Here is a 25,767-nt window from a genome sequence, read left to right on the forward strand (position 1 = left end):
TACAGGCTAAGCACCAATAGTATCTGCTGTAAACTTACCAGAGTTTCCTGGGGAGTTTATTACTAATTCATTGGCCCAAACCCTATCGGAAACGTAATGAATCAGTCTCAGAGCAGGACCTGGGCACTTGCATTTTAGTAAGCTTCCCTATGAACTCCTGTTAGCAATGTTTAAGAACCTTGACTTTCATGAATTTGCCATGATCTGGAGTGTGGTGGCCAGCTCTGTAGTTTCAGAACAGTAAAACACAGAGAATCAATCTATATTGACTTAGTTACTGTGTCCACCACATCTGTCACATAGTAGGGATCCAGTGTTTTAAATCAAATTTCATTAAATCAAGGAGACACATTAACCAAACCAAGAGACTGATGTATAGAGAAAGAGTGACAGTTATATTTGTGATGAGGACTATTGATGCCCAGGGGGCTGGACATTCATGTCTTCTGCGAAGTGCATTCTCTCCCAATAGCCTTGCCTACTGAGAACCTAACTGAAACCAAAAGATTGCTGGAGGTTGTGAAATCAGAGCAATGGAATTGGTTTAATGATTAAAATGTCTAGTAGTATTCAACTGGGTAGATGACTCTATTTTAAAGTCAAATATCCAGGGTTGTCTAGGTACTCAGTTGGTTAAGCATCCAACTTAGGTTCACGTCATGATCTCATGGTTTGTGGGTTTAAACCCCTGTGTTGGGCTCTGTACTGACAGCTCAGACCCTGGAACCTGTTTTGGATTCTGTGTCTCCCTGTCTCTCTGCGTATCCCTGCTCACACTCTGTCTCTATCTCTCTCAAAAATAAATAAACATGAAAAAAAGAATAAAATAAAATATTAAAAAAATAAAGTCAAATATATAGATTTCTCTCTCTATGTCTCTGTATAACTGTACAGGTCAGGCCTTGGGCCCGGAGACACATTTTTGTTCAACATTGTCCAGTCAGATGTTTTGTGATGATGACAGTATTCTGTATTTACACTGTTGGATATGATAGCCTCTAGCCACCTGGGGCTGTTAATCACTTGAAATATAGCTAGTGCAACTAAAGATCTGATTTTTGAATTGTGTTTAATTTTAAGTAGTTTCAGTTTACCTTTTAATAGTAATATCTGCCTAGTGACTAGTGTATCAGACATCACAGTTCTGTGTGGGTTGGGTGGGCATTGCCTTGATTACCCACTGTCACTCATTGTTTTTTTCTCTTTCACTGCTGACCACTACTATCTTTCTTCTGAAAAACACCTGATTCTTACTCATTAGGTATATACAAATCTATCTTTATTGCTATCAAGTTTTACTGGCCTGGGATCAACTCTGTCTTTTGCAGGTAACTGCTTATCTTTGCCCTAATATTTTATATGTTGATTTCATAGTTTAATTCTCAGGTCCAAACTTACTTCCAGTAGTCCTGATCTCTTAAGGACTGACTCCCCATAGCCTAAAGTAGTGTCAATTGCTATAAATAGCCAAAAAGCTGTCAACAAAGAAAATATTTCTGAAATAGCTAAATAGTCTTGTATTTTAAGGATATGTTCACACACTCAACCAGATAACTCCATAAATAACCTACATTTTAAAATATTGCTCTTTCTCCTACCCAATTTGAATGAGCAGTCGATTGAGTTGTAAATAGACTATTAGTAAAGTTAAAGCATGTTTTCATAGAACCTATTCAAGAAAGGAACATTGAGAGTTTCTTTCTTTATTTGAAGTCTATTTTTGAGAGAGAGAGTGTGTGTGCATATGAGCAGGGAAGGGAAAGACAGGGCAGAGAGAGAGAGAGAGAGAGGGAGACAGGAGCTCCGTGCTAATAGCAGAGAGCCTGATGCAGGGCTCGAACCCACAAACCGTGAGATCATGACCTGAACCGAAGTCCGATGCTCACCCAGAGTTCTTTTATTTAAAAATTTTTGTTGAAATCTTGTGAGGTACCAGGCATACTGGGTAGAAGCAGAGAAGTCGACAGTCTCTGCCCTCAAAGCACTGACACTCTGGCAGGGAGCAGTCTGTGCTCATGAACAAATGAGTAGGATAACTTCAAAAATATGGCTATCATAAAGAAAATAGAGAGGGTAATGGGATATATGATGACTCAGGTGCTTTAGCTAAAGGGGAAGAGAAGGCTTTTTTGAAGAACTGACATTTGAGTTGGTATATCCATGATGAGATAAGAAGGAATCAGCTATTTGTATGTTGAAGGAGAAGAATATTCCAGGAAGAGAGAGGAGGGCAAATGCAAAAGCCCTAGAGGGACATTCAGAGTACAGAAAGCAGGCTGGCGTGGTTGGAGCACAGTGAGTAAGATGAAGAATTGCTCGAACTAGGGTCTGAGAGAAAAGTAGGGAGAAAGGTCAGGCCGGTTTTATATTTTTAAATTCTAAATGCAATGATAAACCATATAAGTAGAAGAGTAATATGATCTGGCTCTAGTTTTAAATATAGTGTTCTAGTTGCTCTGGGGGAAAAGACGTTATTGAGGAAGTAAGAGCAGCAGGTCATCTCCTCCATTGCATTTTTCAGGAAATGATAAGGCATAAACTTTCTGTAAAGGCAGGTGTCAGTACTACACCAACAATTTAACGTACACCCTGGAGACTTGGAAATCTGGTCCTTCCTTTTAGTTAACTGGCAGTGTGACCTTAGACAAAGTCTTGGGTGTCACTCTTTCCATTTCCCACCAAGTTGTTGTGAATTTCAAAGGAGAACATGGGCATGAACAGGCTCAATGTAGCAGACAGTCTCCGTGAAAATAATGAAGAGTTCTCCTTCTCCAGAGCCTTCATAGCCTCCCGTTCCTCTACAAACCCTCTGGCAAACTTCTCTCCAGATTTTCTGTAATTAACAAAGAATGTATTTTCCCATTTTTTTTTCCAGGCTGTGTGGATACAAAAGAGGCTGATATCTATTTCCTCATTGATGGCTCATCCAGCATAAATAGAAAGGAGTTTGAGCAGATGAAGGAATTTATTTTGGCAGTGATAGAAATGTTCAGCATTGGCCCAGACAAAGTCCAAGTTGGAGCTGTACAGTATTCAGATAAGTTAAAAGTGGAGTTTCACATCAATGACAATTCTAATGATGTGGATTTAAGAAAGGCTGTTTTGAACATTAAGCAACTCACAGGAAACACTGATACTGGGAAAGCCCTGGATTTCATGCTACAAGTAATAGAGGAAAGGAAGCATAGGACAAGCAAGGTTCCCTGTTACCTCATTGTGCTGACTGATGGGAAGTCTAGGGATAATGTCCTGGAGCCTGCTAAGAGATTAAGGGATGCACAGATCACCATTCATGCAGTTGGCATTGGAGAGGCTAACAAAGAAGAACTCCAACAAATTGCTGGGGAAGAAGAAAGGGTTAACTTTGGGCAGAACTTTGATTCTTTAAAGAAAATAAAAAATGAAGTTGTTCGCAGAATCTGCACTGAAAAAGGTGAGCAAAACAAAAAAAGGCTTTATTCTCTGCACATCATGGGGGTGCTTACTGAGGACTAATAGCCGGGCTGAGACAGGAAATGATGTGACCAGTTGACTGGCTAACATTTTGCTAACTTCCTTTCTCATCACAGAGGGATTCAACCCCTTCTTTTAAACTACTTGCCAAGATTGGAGAATCCCACCATAGAGGGATGCCCTGAGACCATCTTGAAAGTCATAAGTAGGAAGGTTGCTAAGAATATCATGGCCTTGACAAAGCCCACCAGTACGGCATGCAAGAGTGTGTGTATGTTTGTGTGTGCCTGTGTGCATGTGCACTAATTGAAGCAGATGAGCACATGGATAGAAAACGGGCTCTTGCTTTAGGTGGGTTAGGACCCAACTCCCTTTCCTACTTGACCTTCAAACTTCCTCATCTATAAAGTGAGGGTAACACCTCCATCCTAGGATCCTTCTAGGTTTAATAAATATCAACCATCGTTCCTCTATTATGAATGTTTATCTAGTATACATTTAACAGTTGTTTATTTTTATTTGTAACAGAAACATATATTTGCATTTTTGTTCAGACTAAAAATTACATAAATGAAGTTAGGAAGAACAATTTGCTAATACCTGAACCTGGTGGTGATTTCTCTTATTAGTAGCAGTGACTTAGTAATTGAAGACAATATATGTTGATTGCTAGTATTAGCACATTCTTACTGGTTAAGATAAAGGATACTGGAGTCAGTGAGGTAAAGTTCAAACGCCAGTTTTATTTGCTGTAGACCTTGCACAGTTTACTTACTATCTACCTGCCTTAATCCCTGAGTGTAGGCCTAGTTTTAAGGTGAATCTTGAAGGTGATAATGCATGTGGGACACTTAGAAAAATGCATGTGGGCACATAGTAAGTGCTACATAAAAATTAGCTACTGCACAAGTTGGCTAAGGTCACTGCTGAGAAAAAGAGAAGAATTTTCATTTATTTGAACTTACAAAAGTGAACATTTTGGAATGTTCTGAGTCACTAAAATCAAAAGATAAAAAAATACATGGAGCTCAGAGCAAAATCCTAATCCCAATATTGTTCATGGTTCTCCCCGTTATGGACAGTAATAGACTTGGGTCTTCAGGATGCTCTAGAAAGAGTACAAGAGTAAAAAGTTCCCTAGCGTTCCCTGGGGATGACACAAAGAAAAGTAAAAGAGTTCCCGGAAAGTAGATTGTATCTCATCCTTCCAAGGGAGACAGTCCTGGGCCAGTCCAAGGAGGTACAGCACATCTCCTGTAGGTCAGAGGCTTGCACTTGACCTGAACACTGGCGCACCTGAAAGAGGAGACAAGCTGTGGACAAGGAGATGGTCCATAAGATGGTCAACAGAGAGAGGCAGGAAAACTAAGGAACCAAAGCCTACGGGCCTGGGAAAACACTGACTGGTTTCAGGGCAGATGCAGATGGAGTGAGACACAGTGTGCCTATTGCTTAGGGGACAAGATAAGAGGCCGTAACAAAAAGACCCCAAACTACACAGCACAGAATATTATTTCTCTCTTGCATAACAGTCCAGGGTAAGGAGTGTGCAGATTTAGTGGAGAGGCTCTTCCACACTCAACACATAGCTCCCATCTTTAGGTCAGTGGTGAAGCTCCATTTCTCTTCACCTTGCACTTGTGGAAAGGGAGAAAGAGCCAGGGGAGCCCACCACACTCCATTATTTTAATGTTAAGACCCAGAAGTGGCCAAATCACTTCTGCTCATATCTGTTGGCAAAAACTTAGTCACAGGGCCACATCTGCTTCAAGGAAGGCTAGAAAATTGATATTTACCTGGACAGTCATGCATCTCACTGTAACTATATTGACATGGAAGAATGGGAGACCAGATTAGAGGACAGGAAGTTATCTTGTCACAAGCAGATATAAGGGAGTATATACCAAAACACATGTATACCAAACCACATGTAAAAGTACTCTTTTGACATGTTTCATGGAGGAGAGGCTTCCACACTTCACAGCAGTGGGGCCTTGCCAAGGCCACAAGCATCTTAATGATCTCTCTATGTATGACTTTAAAGATGGCGCCAGGAAGCTTGGGTCTTAAATGGTGGCTTTAAGGGGCGCCTGGGTGGCTTAGTCGGTTAAGCATCCAANAAAAAATAAATAAATAAAATAAATGGTGGCTTTAATTCTCCCTGGTTGTCCTTGCACGTTATTAAAAAATAATAAGCATTGTTTTATTCCTCTTTGACTAATGCTAATACTTTATTTTCAAATAGCATGAGATAGACTCTGTGAGAGTTAAGGGAAGGACTGCTGAGACAAAGGCAGTGATAACAGGTAGAGCAAGGTGTTAAGACTAAGGAGATACATGCTAATGACAATATATTTGCATTATATATATACATACATCTGTACCATGAATTAATAACACCGTTTTTTCTATGGCTTATACAAATTGGCCTTCTGTGTATATATATATATACACACACACATGCACGCACACACACACACACACGCAAATATATGTCCATTTCTAATCAGTAGAATATCTACAAACTTTATGTATAAAGGAACGATCCTTTATTTATACATCCATGTTGAATGGATATGTACTTACTAATGTACTTACTATTTCTAGTAAAAGTTTTTCACCCCAATTTCTAATACTGATGCATAATGTTTATCAAATCAATATAACTTATCCCAGAAAATAAGGCTATGTAAAGATTACTTAGAATTTTGTGTTTCAAGATTATACATAAAACTCTGAAATATTAGTCCTCCGGGTATAGGGAACTGATTTCCTTTTCTCTTATTCCTTTTTTTGATCACCATCACATCCTTGAACACATAACCTGATGCTTGGCATTTATACACCTCAAGAATTATGAATGAATGAACTTTGCATAAATGAATGATGCATGTATGAGTGAATATACACTTTGGAAGTTGCATTTTCTCTTTAAAGCTTCTTAGATAATATTCAGTGGATTTCTGATTCAGGATCCTAGTCAACAGGCCTCTACTATAAAAGCAGATAACATTTTCAAATACAATAGCAGGTGTTTGAGTTAATTTTTGATGTTTTCTGACTAATGCATTTCTTTCTTTCCCACTGCTTCCCTATATTTTGAAAATTATATCAACCTGGTTTTTATGACAACACACAGGATGTGAAGACATGAAGGCTGACATCATGTTTCTGGTGGACAGTTCTGGCAGTATCGGACCTGAAAATTTTGGAAAAATGAAAACCTTCATGAAAAACCTATTAGCTAAGATTAAAATTGGTCCAGACAGAACTCAGATCGGCGTTGTTCAGTTCAGTGATTATAATCAGGAAGAATTCCACCTTAAAAAATATGTCACACAAAAAGAAATTTCTGATGCAATAGACAGAATGTCTTTCATCGGCCAAAACACTTTGACTGGAAGTGCACTGACCTTCGTAGATCAATACTTTAGAGATCCCACCAAGGGAGCCCGTCTTAGGGCCAAAAAGTTTCTCATCCTCATCACGGATGGAGAGGCACAAGATTCTGTGCGAGAACCTGCTAAAGCTCTACGGGACAGTGGTGTCATCATCTTCTCCGTAGGAGTGTACAACGCCAACAGGATGGAGCTGGAGGAGATCAGTGGGGATGGCAAGCTGGTCTTCCAAGTTGAGAAGTTTGATGATCTAAAGGCAATAGAAAATGAACTTGTTTTTCGTGTATGCGCTCTCCATGGTAAGTGACATTGTTATTCTTCAGGACTCAAGGATGTGAGCTGTTGACTTCATAGGATGGACAGTGAGTTGTGCCATGGGCTTGGACTCTATCTGGACTTTAGCATTAAGTTTCAGTCTTGTCTATGTTGTATTAAAACACTTGTGACCTCCAGGGATATTCTAGTTTAACAATTTTGTCCACTAGTTTGGCAGCAAAACAGTCTGGCTGTGGTGACTTCAAATATATTCCCACAAGTTCTCAGAATTTCTTATTGAACCTCCACATCTTTAACAACATGCATTCCTAGATTTTCCAGAGCCAATTGTTAATCTCAAACGATTCCTCAGAATTGTTTCTGGCTTACCAATAACCATTGTCAAGTAGTAAATAACTAGAGATACAAATTCATCTTCCTCTTAGTTAAATTAAATCCAAAATCCTAAGCATACTCCCCAAATATTCCCTGTATTTTCAAGATTAGTATGTATTTTCATTCCTTCACGTTCTTATTCTTCCCCCCGTCAGTGAGACATTTTACATTTGCCTGATCGTGTGTCTATCGCTTTGGAAAATTTTAACTTGTTACCTTTTAAAAATGATTGCTTGGGATCATTTTATCTCACAAACTGTCATGCTTTAAAAATTGTGTTGAGCAAATCTTCAGTTTGAGTCCATCAACTTTAATGGCTTGTGATCAGAGAAGTTGCTATAAATACACATGTAAGACTAAAAACACCTGTGCTTTTAAATCTACCATGTATTGTTACCTGTTTTTTGGGAACAACTAAGAGAACATGCTGAAGTATTATTAAATTTGTTGTATGTTGTTCCCCTGGCAACAACATAGACCTTTGGACTATATTATTCAGAATTATGTGTGAGAAATCTTTACAAAGGTAACAAAATGTCTTAGTGTAAACTCTGAGTTTTAGACAGTGGCTCTGTGATGTCTCTCTTAACAGCTTAGTTAAAATGGCAGTGATTTCTGGAGTGCCTGGGTGGCTCAGTTGGTTAAGCATCCAACTCTTGATCTCAACTCAGGTCTTGATCTCAGGGTTGTGAGTTCAGGTCCCACATTGGGCTCCATGCTGGGTGTGGAGCCTGCTTTAAAAAAAATGGCAATGATTACCAAAGTCTTAGTAATGTTGAGATATTCTAAGAAAGGTTTATCTTAAAGTCACATCCTCACCTTTGAAATCCATGGGACTCTTCCTGGCACTTCTTCATTTTGATAAATGTAATGTTGGTGGAAGCTCTTTCTATAGCATAAGGTGAAATTTCTCAGGCTCACACATTAGATCGTCTCATAAACCTCAAGTCATTACTAGTCACCAAATTTTGGTGGGTCATTGCCCCAGGTTCCTACAGATATAGTCTGGGTTCATCCATTGCATCTCAGACTTGAGAATTTGAGACCTCATTGCCAGAAATAAGGATTGGAGTTACCATATATAGGTAGAAGGTGGAGAAAGTGAAATTCTGAAAGAATTGGCTAGAAATTGGCTTCTAATGTGGAGGAGAGCTTGAGGCTGAGGTGAGGTGATAGGGGCGTTAGCTCTCCCTACTTGGGGCCTTTCTGGGTTCTAATTCAGGAGGTCAGGAGAAGGAGCACAAATAAATGCCGAGTTGCATGCTGCATATGGGAAAGTTTGCCCACCAGAAGCTGAAAAGACAGCTGCAAGTAGAGGGAGTAAGAGAACAACCCCAGCTTATACAGTGAGCCTCTGAGCTCTTTAAAACAGCAGGCCAGTTTGTCAAATGCTAGTCATGTCTCACCATTATATTGACATTGAACTACCTTCTGACATTTCCTTTCAGTTGAAAGTCTGCCTAGCAAAGGCATCGTGTGTCCTAATGAGATGTAGCAGAACAAAGTGGTGTGGCTTAAGAAACACTGATCACAGAGCCATTGTCAAGTACAATGTCCTTGGAATCATGGGCAGGTTGTACATCACTGAACCTCAGTTTCTTGCTCTGTAAAATGGCAACAGCCACCTCTGACAAGTAAGATGCAGTATCTGGCACATAGTAGGTTCATGGCTAATGTTAGTTTGCTCCCTCTTCCCAACTGTCTGTGTAGGATACATTGCAGAAAGATTGTGATGCCTGCTTTCTTCTTCTTTCAGACTGTAAAAATATTAAAGTGTTAGATGTCGTGTTTGTGCTGGATCATTCAGGCAGCATAGATACACAGGAGCAAGAAAGCATGATGAACCTAACTATCCATTTGGTGAAGAAAGCAGATGTTGGCAGCAACCGCGTTCGGATTGGAGCTCTCAAATACTCAGATGATCCTGAGGTTCTTTTCTACCTTAATAGATACTCAAACAAATCTGATATCATTGAGACACTGAGGACACGCAGGGACACCAGAGGGAATACCTGGACTGCCAAGGCTCTCGAGCACACAAACATAATGTTCACGAAAGAACATGGCAGCCGCATAGAGGAAAAGGTGAAGCAGATGTTGATCATCATCACCGACGGGGTGTCCCATGACCGAAATCAGCTCAACAACACAGCACTGAAATTAAGAAACAAAGGCATCAACATCTACGCAGTGGGTGTAGGAGAGGCCAATCAACTTGAACTTGAGGCTATGGCAGGGAATAAAAACAATACTTTCCATGTAGACAATTTCAACCAATTGGAAGATCTTTACCTGCTTCTGCAAGAAAAAATGTGTATCAATGCACATGAGGGTAAGCTGTGATTTTTAAAGTCTCTTTGGGGGGTATCAATAAAAGGTTAAGCAAAAAAATTAAATCTTGGCGTTCCATTACCTGCGTATCATAGCTGAACATTTCTCTGCTCAGGCTATATTTTCTCATCCCTTCCTCAAATGCATTGATTGAACAAGACCTGAGAGTTTCCTTCCCACCATGGTATGCATTGAAGAGCTTATGGAGGGAAGTTTCAAAAATAGTCTTTGAGGTCTTGCCACCTTGTTGCCTGTTTCTTGGCAGAAAAGAACTCTACTTAGGATTGTATTCACCTTACCCTGTTTCGGGGCCACTTGTGCCATTCCATTTGCCTAATGCTCTCATTGCAAACACTGATCACCAGTTTCAGGCCAGACTCAGGTGGAGAGTTGCATGGTTTCACAGATAGACTTGACTTCAAAGTTCCAGGGCCCTCTAACTGGGATTATAGACATTCTCCAGGGCCACAGGAGGTTCAAGTGGTCTAATGTGCTTTTCTGGATAAGGGCCACTAATGCAGAGGAGAGGATATGGGAGTTCAATATGGAGTAATGGAAGCTGGTGGGTAGGAGCAGGGAGGGAAGGGACCTAAGCTGATTCCATGAGATACAACTGGGGTGGGGTAGTCTGGAGGCATCACAGCTGAGGAAAGTGTAAGATTTGCCAACTGAGCTCAAGTGAGCAATGAATTAATCTTCTAGGTTTCAGATACAGAATGATGTTGGTATTATCTGTAAGAAAAAAAATTGTGACTTTTCCCAAGGCAACGGGGCCTTCTCAGTTCTGCCTGTTCTAGCCTGTCCCTGGACTCCCACTGTGAAATGTGGTCTCCTTGCCCTTCACCTTGCCCCCTTCAATCTGGTTCTCAACATTGAGTGATCTTCCTAACACACACTGGCCTATGTCACTGCTCTGCTTACAGTTTACAATTACTGGCCTCTTGAGTTCCATCTAGCCTTGCCCACAGCTCCAACCTCATCTGCTGCCCCCCCCCCCNAGTTTGAAATTCCTCTGCATCTTTGGTCACACCATTCTACCCACCACAAACACGCCAGCCCAGCATTTTCCCGGCTACATCTAGCTTAGCTGTCATGTTTCAGCCTTTGCCAGTTTCCTGCCCCAAAACCTGGCGGTGACCCCGCTGTGTCTCCCAGCTCCTGCACCTTCTATTTCTCCTGGTGGTGGCACTGAATGTATATTCACTATTTCCTTATCTGTATCTGTCACAAGACTGTGACCTCTTTGGGCAGGCTTGGCCTCTTGTTTATCATTGGGTCCTCACCAAATCTAGTACATCACCAGGACTCACAGTCTTTTCCTACAAAGATGGAAGCGGTTTTATTCTCCTCTCCCATGCCTACCTTTCAGAGGCAGATACTGAGGCAGAGTTTAGGGCGAAAGATGTTTATTAGGGATCCACACCTATGAAAAAAGTGGGAAAATAGGATGGGCAGAAGTCAAAGAGTGATGCATGCTTGACAGAGCTCCAAACTTGGCAAAAAGCGCTCGAGCGTGTATAGCCCATCAGCGTTGTCCAGCATCAGACTAAACTGACTGGGTGGTCGTACCCCCTTCTCACTTAGTCCGTAGATGTGAGCTGCCCTGGGAAGGGCATGGTCTTTGCCAAGACATCTGCCTGTAGTGAGGCTGACCCTGAAGGAGCCGACAGCCGGAAGCCCTCTGACCATGCTGACCATGCGCCCACAGCCAGGCAGTAAATCTTTCCTTGAAGGTCTAGGTGGGCAGCCCATCTTTGTGTCTACCAGACTACCCGCACAGATAATTGTGTAGCAGTGGACATTCCTTTGTTTCAATTGCCTTTAGTAATCACTTCACTTCTGGCCCTGTGCCAGCCATTGCACTTGACTGGAACCAAGTGTAGAAGATTATCCCTTGGTTATGGGACATTTCTCATTGGATTTCAGGGAGATAGCCCCATGCTGCCATGTTTGCTAGCTATTAGCATTTGTCCCATTCAGTTTTAATATTTGGGTTAGGATATTATAAAACACTGCAGTAGAAAAATACTTTTATTTAAAGATAAATGATGAGGTGGTCCCTATACCAGCTGCACGTATAGTAACTGTGTATTCTTAGGCAATTCCGAATTCCACTTCTATATTTCTAAAATTGGATTAATTTATTAAAACATGGTCATGAATATTAACTGCTACTGTATGCTAAGAGCATTTTTTTAAAATGATAATTCTCAACACAAATGTAAAGTGGTGGCATTAATAGGAACAGGAATACTGATCCTAGTACAGGGATTTCATTTCCTTGACTTGGGTGAACCACCCAATCTGGGTGTGTTGAAGCGATTTCTAGCCTTTGCAATTACTTTTTAATGAATATATTCAAGCTATTCAAGCTTCTCTTTTCTTCTGAGAAGCTTTCAGTGTCCTTTCAAATGAATCAAGCAAATATTAAAATTTGAAACAAGGCCTATTACCTTTTTCCTTCCCACCATATTTCCTTCTCTGTGAGGGCCAGTAGTTGATTCTCTCTTCTGTTAACTTATCTCAGTTTGCTACTAATGTGGGGATTTAGTAAAGCAATTTAATTCTTGAAGGAAAGAAAATTTTTGAATCATTCATGAGGCAAATTATTGTTTTGTTTTTTTCCACTTGCAGACTGTAACATTCCGGAAGCCGACGTGATTTTCTTGTTCGATGGCTCCGACATGGTATCCAACTCAGAGTTTGTTGCCATGACCACTTTTCTGTCAGACTTCATTGATAATTTTAACACTGAATCTCAGAGAATAAAAATTGGGTTGGCTCAATTTGGGAGTGACTTCCAAAAACTTATTGAGTTGAAAAACTCTCTGACCATAGCCAAGTTGAAGACTCAAATTCAAAAAATCACCAAGATCAAGGGGTTTCCACAAATTGACCTGGCTCTTAGCAAAGTGAAAGTCATGTTTGATCCACCTTCTGGTGGGAGAAGAAATGCTGGTGTCTCTCAGATTTTGGTTGTTATCACATCCAGGGGTGCCGACCGTGATATATCAGAGGAAGTTGAAATACTGAAAAACCTTGGAATTTGTGTCCTGGCTTGGGGCATAGGAAATATTCATAAGGAACAACTTCTGCCAATAACAGGCAATTCTGAAAAAATAATCACTGTCCCAGACTTTAGTAACTTAAGGAATATTAGGACGAATAAAAGAATGGTCCGTGAAATTTGCCAGAACTGCGGGAAAACCAGTAAGTGTTCCCCTTGTTCTTTATTTGTTTTTAATTTAATTGCACCTTCCAAGTGCTTCATTTCCAAGGTGTCCTAGGCGCCAGCTCTAGATGAACATATTTTTAGAATAGTGCACAGTGAGAATAGACCTTTTCTCTGTTTCTGGGAAGGTTGAGATCAGCCAGCCTCCCTCAGAGACCAGGAAAAGGGTGCAAAGGCTGGAGGAGGCCCTGGGTCGTGTCCTCTGGTTAGCTCTATCCCCTCACTCCAATCCAGTGTTTATGCCCCTCTTAACACCTGAAACTCAGTCTCCTATTTCTACCCTTTCCACTTGGGGAAGTCCTAGAATAATGCCTTGCAACCAGTAGGAGGTAAGTAAAGCAAACATTTGCTGGTTGACAGCTTTACTATTTTAGTGTTGTTAAATTATCTTGTAAGGGACTTGGTGTTCCTGTGTGTGTGTGTGTGTGTGTGTCTATATGAGCCTATGTATGTGCATCTTTATTTATTTATTTATTTATATTTTTACTTTATTTAAATCCATGTCCCTTAACATGTGGTGTAATAATGGTTTCAGGAGTAGAATTTAGTAATTCATCACTTACATATAAACACCCAGGCTCATCCCTACAAATGCCCTCCTTAATGCCGCTAGCCCATTTAGCCCATCTCCCCACCCAGCAACCAATCAGTTTGTTCTCTGTATTTAAGAGTTTCCTGTGGTTTGCCTCCTTCTCTGATTTTATATTATTTTTCCTTCCCTTCCCCTATCTTCATCTGTTTTGTTTCTTAAATCCCACACGATGGCATTCGTGTAATCCATAACATAGTGAAGATCTGAATTGTCCTTAATACCCAGAGGTCACAAACACAAACACAAATGGCTGCAAAGGCCAGGAGGGTAATGGAAATGAGTCAAGGAGGCAGGGAGGGAAAGAAATGAATGGAGAGCACTGACCCCTCTGATGAGGAAGATATTGCTCGCTCCAGCTGAGAGTCACCATGTAGGACTCAGGTTCTGTACATTTGGACTGTGAGTTGGGAGGACAGACATCAGGAAGCAGAGGTGAATGATGACATTTTGTGGAACTGGCACAACATGCAGAAATTCCCCAGTGTCCTTCTGTTTCTAGAGTTATGACTGATGCCACTTCTTACACAAAATGGGTTGGTCTTTTCAAGTTCTCCAGATCTTCTACATCCCATTTGGGGTGCTCAGCTGGAAGCAGGTTACAGTGTGGAAAAGAGCCCTGGGACAGGAATCAGAAATCCAGGGTTCTTATTCTGGTTCAATAGCAGCAACCTCCATGAATCGCTCTTTCCTCATGTGTAAAATGGGCAACTGGGCAGGGGCAGAGGTGTCCAAATGGCAACTTGTAGCTGAATTGTGTTTGTCCTGTGTTGACAGCTTGTTAAAATTAATTGGCAGCTTTTACAAACTGAAGATTTCACATTAAAAAATCTTGCTTTCGGCTTCTCTTTGAAAAATCAGGCAATCTGACAACACTGGGTCACTTTTCCCACATGGCAAACTCTCAGCTGGAGCTGAGCAATGAATAGATCGGTGGTTGTTTGCCTTTCACTCTCTGTACTCCCTGCCCATTTAGCTCATTTACATTATATGCCTGGCCTTTACAGCCATTTGAGGTGTGATCTCTGGATTAAATAATCTCTAAGGATAATTCAAATATTTAATATGATCATATGGATCATAGTATGTCATCATTAAAAGAAGAAAATATACACATGTGCACACGTGCTTGCGCACGCACGCGCACGCGCGCACACACACACAGAGCCAGCCTCTGTGAGGCTGAACCATGATTGGAACTTCAAATAGCTATTGGAACTTGTAATATTTCAAAAAGGAGAGCGGAAACACCTGTGTTATATATTGATCAAGCAGACAATATCTTCTTTCTTGAACATTTTTGGGTATTAGAGGCTCTCCAGGCCTGGGCCATGCCATGACTGCTCTCCTGTTTTCTGCCTGGTCTGCCCGTCCTTGCTCCTGTCTACTCATTAATCTGGCCTCATTTTCCTTGGTCTCCAGATTGCTTTATGGACATAGTGATCGGGTTTGACATTTCCACTCAACTACCGGGGCAGCTGCTGTTCCATGACCATCCCCGGCTGCAGTCATACCTCCCTGGCATCTTGGAGGACATGACCTCCATCAGGGGGGTAAGCTGCGGGGCAGGCACAGACGTGCAGATGAACATGGCCTTCAAGGTGAACGATGATGGAAAATTCCCTACCGAGTTCCAAATCTACCGGAAAGCAATGTTAGACAGGCTGCTCCAAGTCACCGTCAGTGGGCCAACTCATCTGAACGCACAGTTCTTGCAGTCGCTGTGGAATACGTTTGAGAGGGAGTCTACGTCCCAAGGACAGGTACTCGCATCACACTTTCTCTCCCACCTCCACATTCTCCTGTTTGTTTCTTCCTCCCCACTTATATATTTTGTTTCCACATCATCCCATTTTCGGCTTTCCTCTTTCTCTAGGTGCTAATCATCTTTTCAGATGGTCTTGGGGGCGAAAGCAAGATAACGCTGGAAAATGAATCGGACAGGCTCAGAGAAGCAGGTACTGAGTTGCAGATTTAAGTGATGAAGCACAGAATGTGCTGAACAAGTCCCTACTCAGGTGCTATAGATCTTAGAGTCCGTCGGGCCACTAGCAGCAGATGCTGTTGGTGCCTCCCCACACCCCCTTGACCTGCACACTCATCCCCCAGGGGCTGCAAATGCCATGGCCAAGTGCTTACACCTGTGACCTTCTACAGTCATGAGTCCTTGACTGACCTGAACCATTACCTGACACTTGGAGCAGGGGTGGGTTTATACCATGTACTACCCTGAAATAGAAGTGGGGGGCAATCGATATAGGGATACAAAACCCTAGTACCTTTGCCTCCAGTGGGTCAACTGTGAAACAGTTTACACCGCAGAGTCCTTCATGAATCATACCAAGGTGAAGACTTTACTGAGGCACATCTTTGCTACAACATCCCATTCCCTTTCCTCCCCCCTTCTATCCCCCTCAATAAACTAGATACACACAAATTCTTCCGTTAGATTCTGCTTCCAGGGTACCTGACAGGACACTGCTCACTGTTTCTGATTATCCATGTGAAGGACAGCCACATGGATATGTGGACAGCCACATAAGAAAAGCACTTCTTAGTCTCCATGTCATAGTTTCAGACTAAGCTGGAAACTAAATGCAGAAGTTGAGAGCCATATGCAGTGACAAGGAGGCTCCACTGATCGTCAGATGGGACACAGTATTTGAGACTTCTGGGCGTAGACCCACATTGACTCCTGGGGTTTAGCTTCCATGGCCGACCTCCCTGGAGGCTACAAAATCTCCTGCATGATTGCTGAGTTATGTCACCCTTCTTTCCCACTGTTCTGGGCACATCAGGTTCCTTAGCACAGCCTCTGGCACTTTGCAGGGTCCCGCCTCCGCTCCCCACTCCTGCCTTCTCTCACTCCCCACATTCAGTGTCCCAGGCACACAGAGCCACCTGCTCTGTCTTCCTCCAGTACACCTCATACCTCAGTCCCCCCATCATGGCATATACTTTACTTCCACCTAGACCTCTCTCCCATCTCAGCCCTTCCCCAGTCCTTCTCTCCACCTTCCATCTCTGGTTCTCTCCCTAGACCAGCTTCAATTTGTCCTTCAGGATCGACCTAGACATCAGTACCTTCTATGACTTTCCAGGGCTAAGTTAGGAGCTTCTCCTTTAGGCTTTCAAAGCACTTTGCTGTTCCCTCTCAGGACACTTACCACTTCTCAGAGCAACCATCTGATCCCTGTCTTCCTTTTCTATTGGACTGTACTTCTCTGCAGGGACAGAGTGTGCCTGTCCTATTCATCTTGTATCCCCGTTACAATGATTTGTAATAAGCCAAGATTTGTTTAATGAAAGGATAGATAGAGTAAATGGACTAGTGAATGAATTAACAAGTGAATGAATGAATGAAAGAAAGAAAAGAATGAATGAATGAATGAATGGAGTCTTGTTATGGCCAACAGTTCACCCTGGGCTTTCCTCAGGCTCGCAGGGCCTGAGCCCCGAGGGGTGTTTGGCTGTGGAGATGACTTTGAGAACTATTTTTTTTTAATGTTTATTTATTTTTGAGAGAGAGAGAGGAGGGGCAGAGAGAGGGGGAAAGAGAAACCCAAGCAGGATCTGCTCTGTCACCACAGAATCCAATGTGGGGCTCGATCTCACAAACTGTGAAGTCATGACCTGAGCTAAAATCAAGAGTCAGAATTTCAACCAACTGAGCCACCCAGGGGGCTTGAGGACTATCATTTATTTAAAATTTCAGAAAAATTCTGAAGCTGAACAATGCCCTTTTCTTAAAAATTGCTTTCAAATGCCCAAGAATCGCATTAAAATTTGGTGGTGAGGCATTAAACACAGTTTTCTGCTAGTGTTTTTTCTGTTGGGTTTGTACATAATTGCTCTTTGAATACTTTTTCTCTTTGGATTTCCTTCTGAAGCTTGAGCAAGCAAGCAAAGTTATTGGGTTACTCATACATCAAGAGCCCTGCTTCTCCTTAATGTTTCCTTTCCCCTTTCGGATTCTCTGAACACTGTTCACTGAGTAGAAATAGGTGGGCTTTTCCTCTTCTGTCATGTGCAACCCCTTTGGTTTCGAATCTGCCCTGTTTACTCACCAGGACTCGATGCACTGCTGGTGGTGTCCCTAAACACTGCTGCCCACGATGAGTTTTCCAGCTTTGAATTTGGGAAGGGATTTGATTATAGGACTCACCTGACCATTGGGAGGAGCGACCTGGGCAAGATGCTATCACAGTACCTGGTGAGTTGTCAAACAGAAATGCAGTTACTCCAAAGGCCATCGGAACGAAATTGGAATGTTGATGAGCATTTCCAGAGCGTGCCTTGCTTTCCCCATTACATGCAGTGCATGGTCTTTAGTATATAAAAAAGTGTGAAAGACCAGAGCAGCGTATTTTGGTTTTTTGTGTCTTTCTGCCTTTATTATTTCACCAAATGAATGCGCAGGGCACTAAAAATCCCAACCAGCCCCTCATTAAGTAACCCCCCTCCCCAGCAGTTTATACTGCAGAAATCTTCAGAAAAGAGAAGTCTATCAACTAGGAGCCAGCTGGTCATGTGCAAACTCAGCCTGTGGTCATCTGTGTGGCAGATACCCTTTCTATGGAGAGGTCATTTCCTGGGAGAGGGTGTGCTGTGTCACAGTTGCTAGTCGAAAAGCATCTCTGATCCTCTGCACCCCTCCCCCAAAGAGAGAAGATGACCATGTAGATGACGCTTTATGATCTGCGTGAATATAGTTCTTAACGTCGTGAAGTTCCTGACAATTGTTGCTCACTCCAGTTTGTTTTTTCCAGGGAAACATTGCAGAGAGAACTTGCTGCTGCGTACTTTGCAAGTGTTCAGGGAATGTAGGTCCTCCTGGGATCCGAGGACTCCAGCCCTTTAAGGTGCCATTCCGTTGTGAAACTCTTTGACCCAGTGTGCCTTGGTGGGTGGGGCTGAGGCCAAGTGGTTGAACTTGAAGCCTTTACTCGATCCTCATGTAATTTCTTCGGGCATTTATTTCATGTGTCTTCTTTGGGTATTTCATGTGACTCCTACGGTGTAGGGCCCAGTTCAGAGGGGCTCGCTTTTGTTATTGTTGTTAAGAATAACTCCCCTTCTTTTTATATATATATCTCTCACGACGTCGCTCCTAGATTTTGCAATTTGTACTTTTGCACCTGCTTTAAATAGTTGGAAGGGTGCAAGAGGTGTTAGAAGCAGTAGGGAAAGTTGTATTTCATTGGCAGCGAATGAAACTGGGCTGCAAAAAGAGCAAAGCATCGCAGATTCATAGGCCTTTAAAAAAGGAAGTATAGGAGATCAGTTATACAGCTTAAATATGGTCTCTTCACAGAATGCTCTAAGGTAGGGAGAATGAATGAACCACAGGTATACACAACAACATGAATAGGTTTTACAAACAATAATAGCCAAAAAAAAAAAAAGAAAAGAAAAAAGAAAAAAGAAAAGAACATAAGAACATATATAATCTGATTCCATTTATAAAAAGTCTGAAAGCAGGCGACACTAACCTATCGTGTATGTCTGGGGATGAGTAAGTCAGGACCTGTGTTACAGGGTGAGGAAAGCAAACCTCTGTTTAAATCTTTGCCACAAATAGGCCACAGGCAGTGAAACCACACATGGCAGAGAGAGAGATGATCGCAATTTATACGTAGGCTCATTGCGGGGAGGAGTGCTTCTTCCCTGAGCTCTCAGAAAAGCAGAAGAACATGCTCTCTTCGGAAATGTAACCAGTTTGCCTGCTGGGAGAGTTACAGTGGCCACAGCTGCCGGCCATGCAGCCTCAGGCACGGACTGCCCCGGTCAGCCTGACTTGCAACGTGGAATCCACCGGTCACCTTCCTGTAGAGGTCAGGGGTTTTCAGACTCTCCCCAGACTCACAGCCACCCCTGCCAGCCTCTGAGCAAGTTGAAGGGAGGGATTTGTCTATAACGCCCAACGATTTCACAAGTTCGAATTGAAGGAAGCCAGCTGAAGTGTATTTTCTTTTTCCTCCCAGGGCTTTCCGGGTATGAAAGGAAGCAGAGGACACCGGGGAGAGGATGGGGACCCTGTAAGTTTTTCTGACCCTCCCCCACGACATGAGCGGTCATCTTCTTTTGCATGGAAAGCTTTATGTTGCTACAGAAGAGGTTTTCTGGTGGTTTTGGAGGAAAAAGGGTTGTTTTCCCCTCCTTTTATTTGTCTGGGTCATGATTACTTGCCAAACTTACTTTAGGGGGGAAGGAGGGGAGCAGGCTTACCCACATGTTGCCTGGCATGTTTTTATCAGTGGCAGGGAGCCGGGCATGCCCTGGTCCCCCCCCACCCCTGCTTTGCAGGGAGAAGCAGGGCTATCTTGAGGGGCTGCCTTTGGACCCAGCATTCAGTGCGTAGTACATGGAATGGCTCGGCTTTGTGGTTCCATGGTTCACAGAAGTTTTCTAATCTCAGTCTTTGACCCTTAAACCAGAACTCTCACTAGGTTCATGAGTCAAATTGGGAGAAAAGATTCGAAGAAACTGAAACACTTGGGTGGCTCTGTTTGGGGCGGGAAAAGTTCAGGAAGCACCTCTATCCCCTTAGCAGCATGCTAGCTCTTCATCTGGGCAGCAGGTATGATTAAAAGCACAGGCTCTGTAGGCAGACAGCCAAGGGCTGACCTGGACGAGAGACCTTGGCAAGACACTTAACTTCTTGACCCCCTGTCTGCTGATCCGTAAAACATTCATACGGTCCTCTGATTCTAGTGCTATCCCAGTTTACACAATGACCACCAAGGGGAGAGCTCAAACTCACCTACCACATACCACATACCTACTGGAGCCCACCCAGACAGCACGGAGGGCTTTGTCTGGGTGTCTGGCCGCGAGCCCACATCTGGGAAGCTGCCATGTTTCAGCAACCTGTGGCCACGAGTGAGGCCTTCTGCTTTCCTGGGAATGATCTTCAGAATAAAGAAAGCAAAACAGGAGGAAGGGAAATCCCTTCTCCCCTCACCTATCAGGAAGGGAAGAATCAAGTTCATTGCTAACCAATTATTTATCTAAACAGCAAACCATTAGCACCCTCTCTGCACCCAGACCTGAGCCAGGCACTGGGGACACAACTGGGTAAAGGGATAGTTGGGAGCTCCTGCCCTCAAGGAGCACAAGATTGCTTTTCTCTCGAGAGACTTTTTGCTCCGGCATTTACCTGTGTTTAAATGTTTCCCGGGAGAAGCAGGATTGCTGGGAGATGCACACATCATTGACCTTGAACATTCTTCCCCAAGTGGATGGTCTGACTCAGGCTCTTTCACCTGGTGGTCATTTTTGTGAACACACACTTCTGAGATGAGATGGTACAACATCCGGACTCCTCGGCACTTCTGTGTGATTTTGGGTCTGCAAGGAAGCCCTGAAGGTTGACGGGGAAGACGCTGGAATAGAGAGGAAAACCAGAGTTATATGAACGCATTTGTGGGAGGATTGGCTCTGTCTGAAGCTCAGAGCACTCCTGTGCTCTAGCTTATCTCCTAAAAAGTAAACTGCTGGCAGTTTCTGGCAAAAGAGTCACTTTGGACTGTTTGGCTACCTTTTCTTAGGGAAGACGAGGAGAAACTGGACCCATAGGAGATAAAGGGATTGCAGGATGTCCAGGGGAGCAGGGCCAAAAGGTAAGGCTCTGCTGTAAATGTGAGTTTGAATTCCCTACAACAGCCTCTTGCCTCTCTCCTCCTTCCCTCCCCCTTCCTTTTCTCTCTTCCATCCCTCACTGTGCCCCCCCCTTTTCCTTTCTCCAGTTACATGCCAATGTCCTCCCTGCAGACTAATTCTACTGCTTAGAAATCTCCATGAGTTTTGAGCATTTGTTCAGTCCCAGCTATATAACCTCTGTGGTTGTAGAGCCAAGGCAACTAAAGAACAACACAATCGCCCTCTTTAGGGAGGCAGCCACTTCCCGGCCCAACAGGGTGTGACTGCACCTTCTGACTATCTTTGATGTGTCAGTGAGAGATATTTCATCTTTTACAGGGAGCCAAAGGATATTCTGGACATGAGGTACTGTAGTGTCTTCTCAGTTGGATTTGATTTCCCAATGGGATTAGTTTCCCGGTGAGCATGTGGCCGAGCTCTCCTCTGATCTGATTGTGCTCCCTGTTGTCCCCTCAGGGAGAAGAAGGAGATGATGGGCTTGACGGACTGGATGGGGAAGAGGTAAGCCATCTTTCAAGTACCTTAACATTGTCATAAGGTTGATGTATTGGTCTTCAAATGGGGATTTTGGGGGCACCTGGGTGGCTCAGTCAGTTAAGCATCCGACTTCGGCTCAGGTCGTGATCTCATGGTTTGTGGGTTCGAGCCCTGTGTCAGGCTCTGTGCTGACTGCCAGCTCAGAGCCTGGAGCCTGTTTCAGATTCTGTATCTCCCTCTCTGTCTGCCCCTCCTCTGTTCATGCTCTCTCTCTCTCTCAGAAGTAAATAAAACATTAAAAAAAAAATCTAAATGGGGATTTTGTTTTCCTTGTCTTCTTTTAGGGCTTTCATGGGTTACCTGGGAGAAAAGGAGAAAAAGGTGATCCAGGATCCCAGGTAAATCTTCAATAAGTCAAAGAAGGAGAAGTTGGTGACAGAGATAGTCTTAACTGCTGTGTGCCAGGGCTTAGAAGGGAGAAAATTGAGAGCTGACTTGACCACACAATGAAGGCCTGTTACTACCGAACAGATGCTACTCATCCCATTTGGGAATTTTCAAGAAATCCAGTGAGGGATTCAAGACGTGCAAGGTTCTTCCTTTGGCTTGTTCCTCAATAGTCTGAAAATGATTGTTTTTGCCTCCCAGCAGCTTCCTTGTTCTCTTTGTTGCATTGGGAAAACAAACAAACAAACAAACAAACATAAAAATCAAGAGAAAGGTACAGAATTATTTTGGTGACCTTGGTGTAGTAAATCACAGTGAAACTATTTTTATCTTAAATTCATTTCAATACTTATTAATCTGTGCCAGTTGGTTCCAAACAGCTCTGCTTTTATGTCCTGACCCACTTATTTATGCAGTATGCCTTGAATACCTGTCCTGTGCCAAGCACTGAGTCATATGCTGCAGAGATGAACCACACTGCCCTTGTCCTCAAGGATCCTTAGGCATAGAAAGATGGACATATTAATTGCTACTACCAGTGCAGGGTTTGATTGAGGCCATGTCGTAGGCAACTACAGGGGAGCCCAGAGAAGGGCACCTAACTCAGCCCTAATTCAAGTGGAGAGAGAGTTCAGAAGGTCTTTCTGGAGGAGATGATTTGTGAGCTGAAGATGATAGGAATTAGCCAGACATGGAGGAAGGCCATTCTAGACAGAGGGAACAGCAAAGACACGAGGCTCACTGCAAGTTGAGCTTTGGAGTAGAGGGAGGTGAGGTTTTAATGGTGGTGGGAAGAGATTGGGAAGGCACAGGTGAGCCATGTGGAAGAGTTAAGCTTTTAACCATTAGGCGACTGGGAACCTTTAAAAGGTTTTTAGTATGGGGGCCACTACTGAATTTGCATGTTGCAAATATTACTTGTCAGTGGTGTGGAGAATGTATCAGAAATGACGTAGATGAGAGGATCTGGAATATTCAAGGTGAGAAGTGACCTTCAAGTAAAGCAGCATCAGTGAGAACAGACACAAGACATACTAAGGAAATGGCAGGGCCCGAGCTGGAATGCGCACTTTAATGAGTGCAGGCTTTAAGGACTCATTCTAAGAGCTCTGCAAAGCGTGTCTCCCTAAATCCTGCACCCCAGGCGACTTGCTTCTCTCACCCTAGTTCTGGCTCCGGGTCATAAGATCTCTAGATCTAGGTGGCCAGAGAAGCAGGAAATGAGGAGTCATTCAAAATGCCTTGAACGACGCTGGCTTGGGCAAGCTTAGTTGGGAACACTTGAGTTTGAGTTGTCAGCTGGAACATTTCTGTGGAGGTTTCCGGTGGGCAATTTCATTATAAATGTCAGAAGTTCCTAGACTGGCTGGGATGTCCAATACAACACCCACTAGCATTATAGGACTAGTTAAATTCAAATTAGTGCAAGTGAAAAGTTCTGCTCTTCCGTGGCACTAGCCACATTTCATGTGTTCAATAGCCACAAATGGCTAGATATATTAGCCACATATTAGCCACATATTAGACAACACAGACAGAGAATATTCCTATTGGTGCAGAAAGTTCTGTGGGACGTTGCTACGCTAGATCGTGAGAGTTTTCCCATGACTCAACTTCACTATAGACAATCCTGACTATAGAGAATCTTGATCTTTTAAGACTGAACTGAGTACTGCTTGAGAAGTCTGAGGAAACTGGCTGGGAGAAAGGAACATGGATCATTTTGTCTGATTGACTTTCTTGCCGCCACAACCTTTCTTGACATTTTAACACCATTCTGAAACCCTCCTACAAGCCAACTCAGAAGCTCATTTTATTTATTTATTTTTTTAGGGCAGCCCAGGTTCGAGAGGCCCGCCTGGAGGACATGGGGAGAAGGGCTTCCCAGGAGATCCTGTAAGTTACGAGGATCTAGTTGGCTCTGAATTCTGTCTCCTTTCCCTTGTGTCTCCCGCTAACCTCTCGGCAGAGGCTTGTCTTGGAAGTGGGGGCAGTAGGTATTGGGAAAAATCTGTCCACGTCTGATCTTGGCTGATTAGATTGAAAATTTTGGTGCACCCGGGTGGCTCAGTTGGTTGAGCATCTGACTTTGGCTCAGGTCACGATCTCACGGTTTGTGAGTTTGAGCCCCGCGTTGGCTTCCCTGCTGCCGACCTCTCAGCACAACGCCCACTTCGGATCCTCTGTCCTCCTCTGTCTCTGCTCCTCCCCCACTTGTGCTCTCTCTTCAAAAGATAAATAAAACTTAAAAAGAATTTGGAGCTGGGAACGCGGGGTTACCTCTTAATCATCCTTATTGTTATGTTGAGACTTCCCAAGTCATTTTGGGAGAGACATTTCCATGGCTTTGTTTATCGGGCTTCTAATCTTACAGATTCCCTATCTGCAGACTCAGTTGCAAGGGAATCTTACTACGCCTCCATGCCCCTCCCCCCTCCCCCCCCCATCCATCAGTCCTCAGTTTTTGTCAACATTCAAGGGTCTCTCATGGTTTGCCTCTCTCCCTTTCCCCCACCATTNAACCCTCTTCAAACTTGGGGAAACATTTTTTTTTCAGAAACTGATGAATTTCAAATATGGAGAATTTTCTATCACCCCTCCTCACTTAACCCCAATTAGCTCAATACTTGAACATTGTACTGTTGTATTTGAAAAAAAAAAAAAGCTGATATCCCTTGGTTCTGAAATACTTTTTAAATCTTCCTCTAGGGTAATCCAGGACGAAACAGTAACATCAAAGGACAAAAGGGTTCCAAAGGAGAACAAGGAAGACAAGTAATTGGTTCTATTTTATGTACATAGAACCTCTAGACTTATTTATATATATATATATATGAATGATTAATTCTGTTACTAAATGGAGGCTTTCATGAAGTCTTAATTAATTATTTAATAAAATATGTAACCCTTCTATAATTGAATAATACTCCTGAGTTCACATTTAAAAGAGCATTATTTTTTGAAAACAAGACACATCTGTACCAAGTTATATGTTTATAGCTAAAATTATTAAGTTTCTGGCAGGTGATATTATTATATGGGGAAACGGATTGTTAGCAGTGCATGTTGCCATACCATTTTCCTCTTTAACGGATACATACCCAATAGTGTTAAAATGCAGGAGATTCTAGCATGACAGATTTGCTCTGCTGTTTTAATAGTGCATGAGGTTTTTATGCTGATGTAATCAGTCAGAATATATTGCCTTAAGACCTTGGGGAACAATTGTATTTCTAGGGTAGAACTGGACCAACAGGGATTCCAGGTGATCCTAATTCCAGAGGAAGATGGGTAAGTTTTTCCTTGAACATTTATTTCCTCTCCTCATCATTTGAAGATGTCATAAAGGTTTTCACAGTATTTGCCACTGCAGAGTTGGCCGGTCCAGGACTGATACATTGGCACTATTGTCATTTGGGGCTAGGTGATGTGAGGGGTTGTCACGTACATTCCAGGATGTCTAAGAGCACCCTTGTTCTTTACCCACTAGATGTCAGTAGCACTCACTCCCCTCAAGTTGTGGCAGG

The 25,767-nt window shown here is 42.9% G+C and overlaps 1 protein-coding gene across 1 annotated transcript in view; it reads left to right on the top strand.

Annotated features, from left to right (window-relative positions):
* COL6A5 (collagen type VI alpha 5 chain) overlaps positions 1-25,767 on the top strand; it is an 82,694-nt gene that overhangs the window by 10,303 nt on the left and 46,624 nt on the right. Inside the window, exons 4-19 of the mRNA XM_077750883.1 lie at positions 2,876-3,433; positions 6,593-7,150; positions 9,259-9,834; positions 12,468-13,043; positions 15,077-15,417; positions 15,531-15,612; positions 17,725-17,867; positions 18,424-18,516; positions 19,639-19,692; positions 21,205-21,276; positions 21,635-21,661; positions 21,773-21,817; positions 22,138-22,191; positions 24,074-24,136; positions 24,950-25,015; positions 25,478-25,531. Of these exons, the coding sequence (XP_077607009.1) occupies positions 2,876-3,433; positions 6,593-7,150; positions 9,259-9,834; positions 12,468-13,043; positions 15,077-15,417; positions 15,531-15,612; positions 17,725-17,867; positions 18,424-18,516; positions 19,639-19,692; positions 21,205-21,276; positions 21,635-21,661; positions 21,773-21,817; positions 22,138-22,191; positions 24,074-24,136; positions 24,950-25,015; positions 25,478-25,531 (3,362 nt within the window). The remainder of the gene's footprint in view (positions 1-2,875; positions 3,434-6,592; positions 7,151-9,258; positions 9,835-12,467; positions 13,044-15,076; positions 15,418-15,530; positions 15,613-17,724; positions 17,868-18,423; positions 18,517-19,638; positions 19,693-21,204; positions 21,277-21,634; positions 21,662-21,772; positions 21,818-22,137; positions 22,192-24,073; positions 24,137-24,949; positions 25,016-25,477; positions 25,532-25,767) is intronic.

Source organism: Crocuta crocuta, unplaced genomic scaffold (genome assembly GCF_008692635.1).
Source record: "Crocuta crocuta isolate KB4526 unplaced genomic scaffold, BGI_CrCroc_1.0 scaffold279, whole genome shotgun sequence".
NCBI lineage: Eukaryota > Metazoa > Chordata > Mammalia > Carnivora > Hyaenidae > Crocuta > Crocuta crocuta.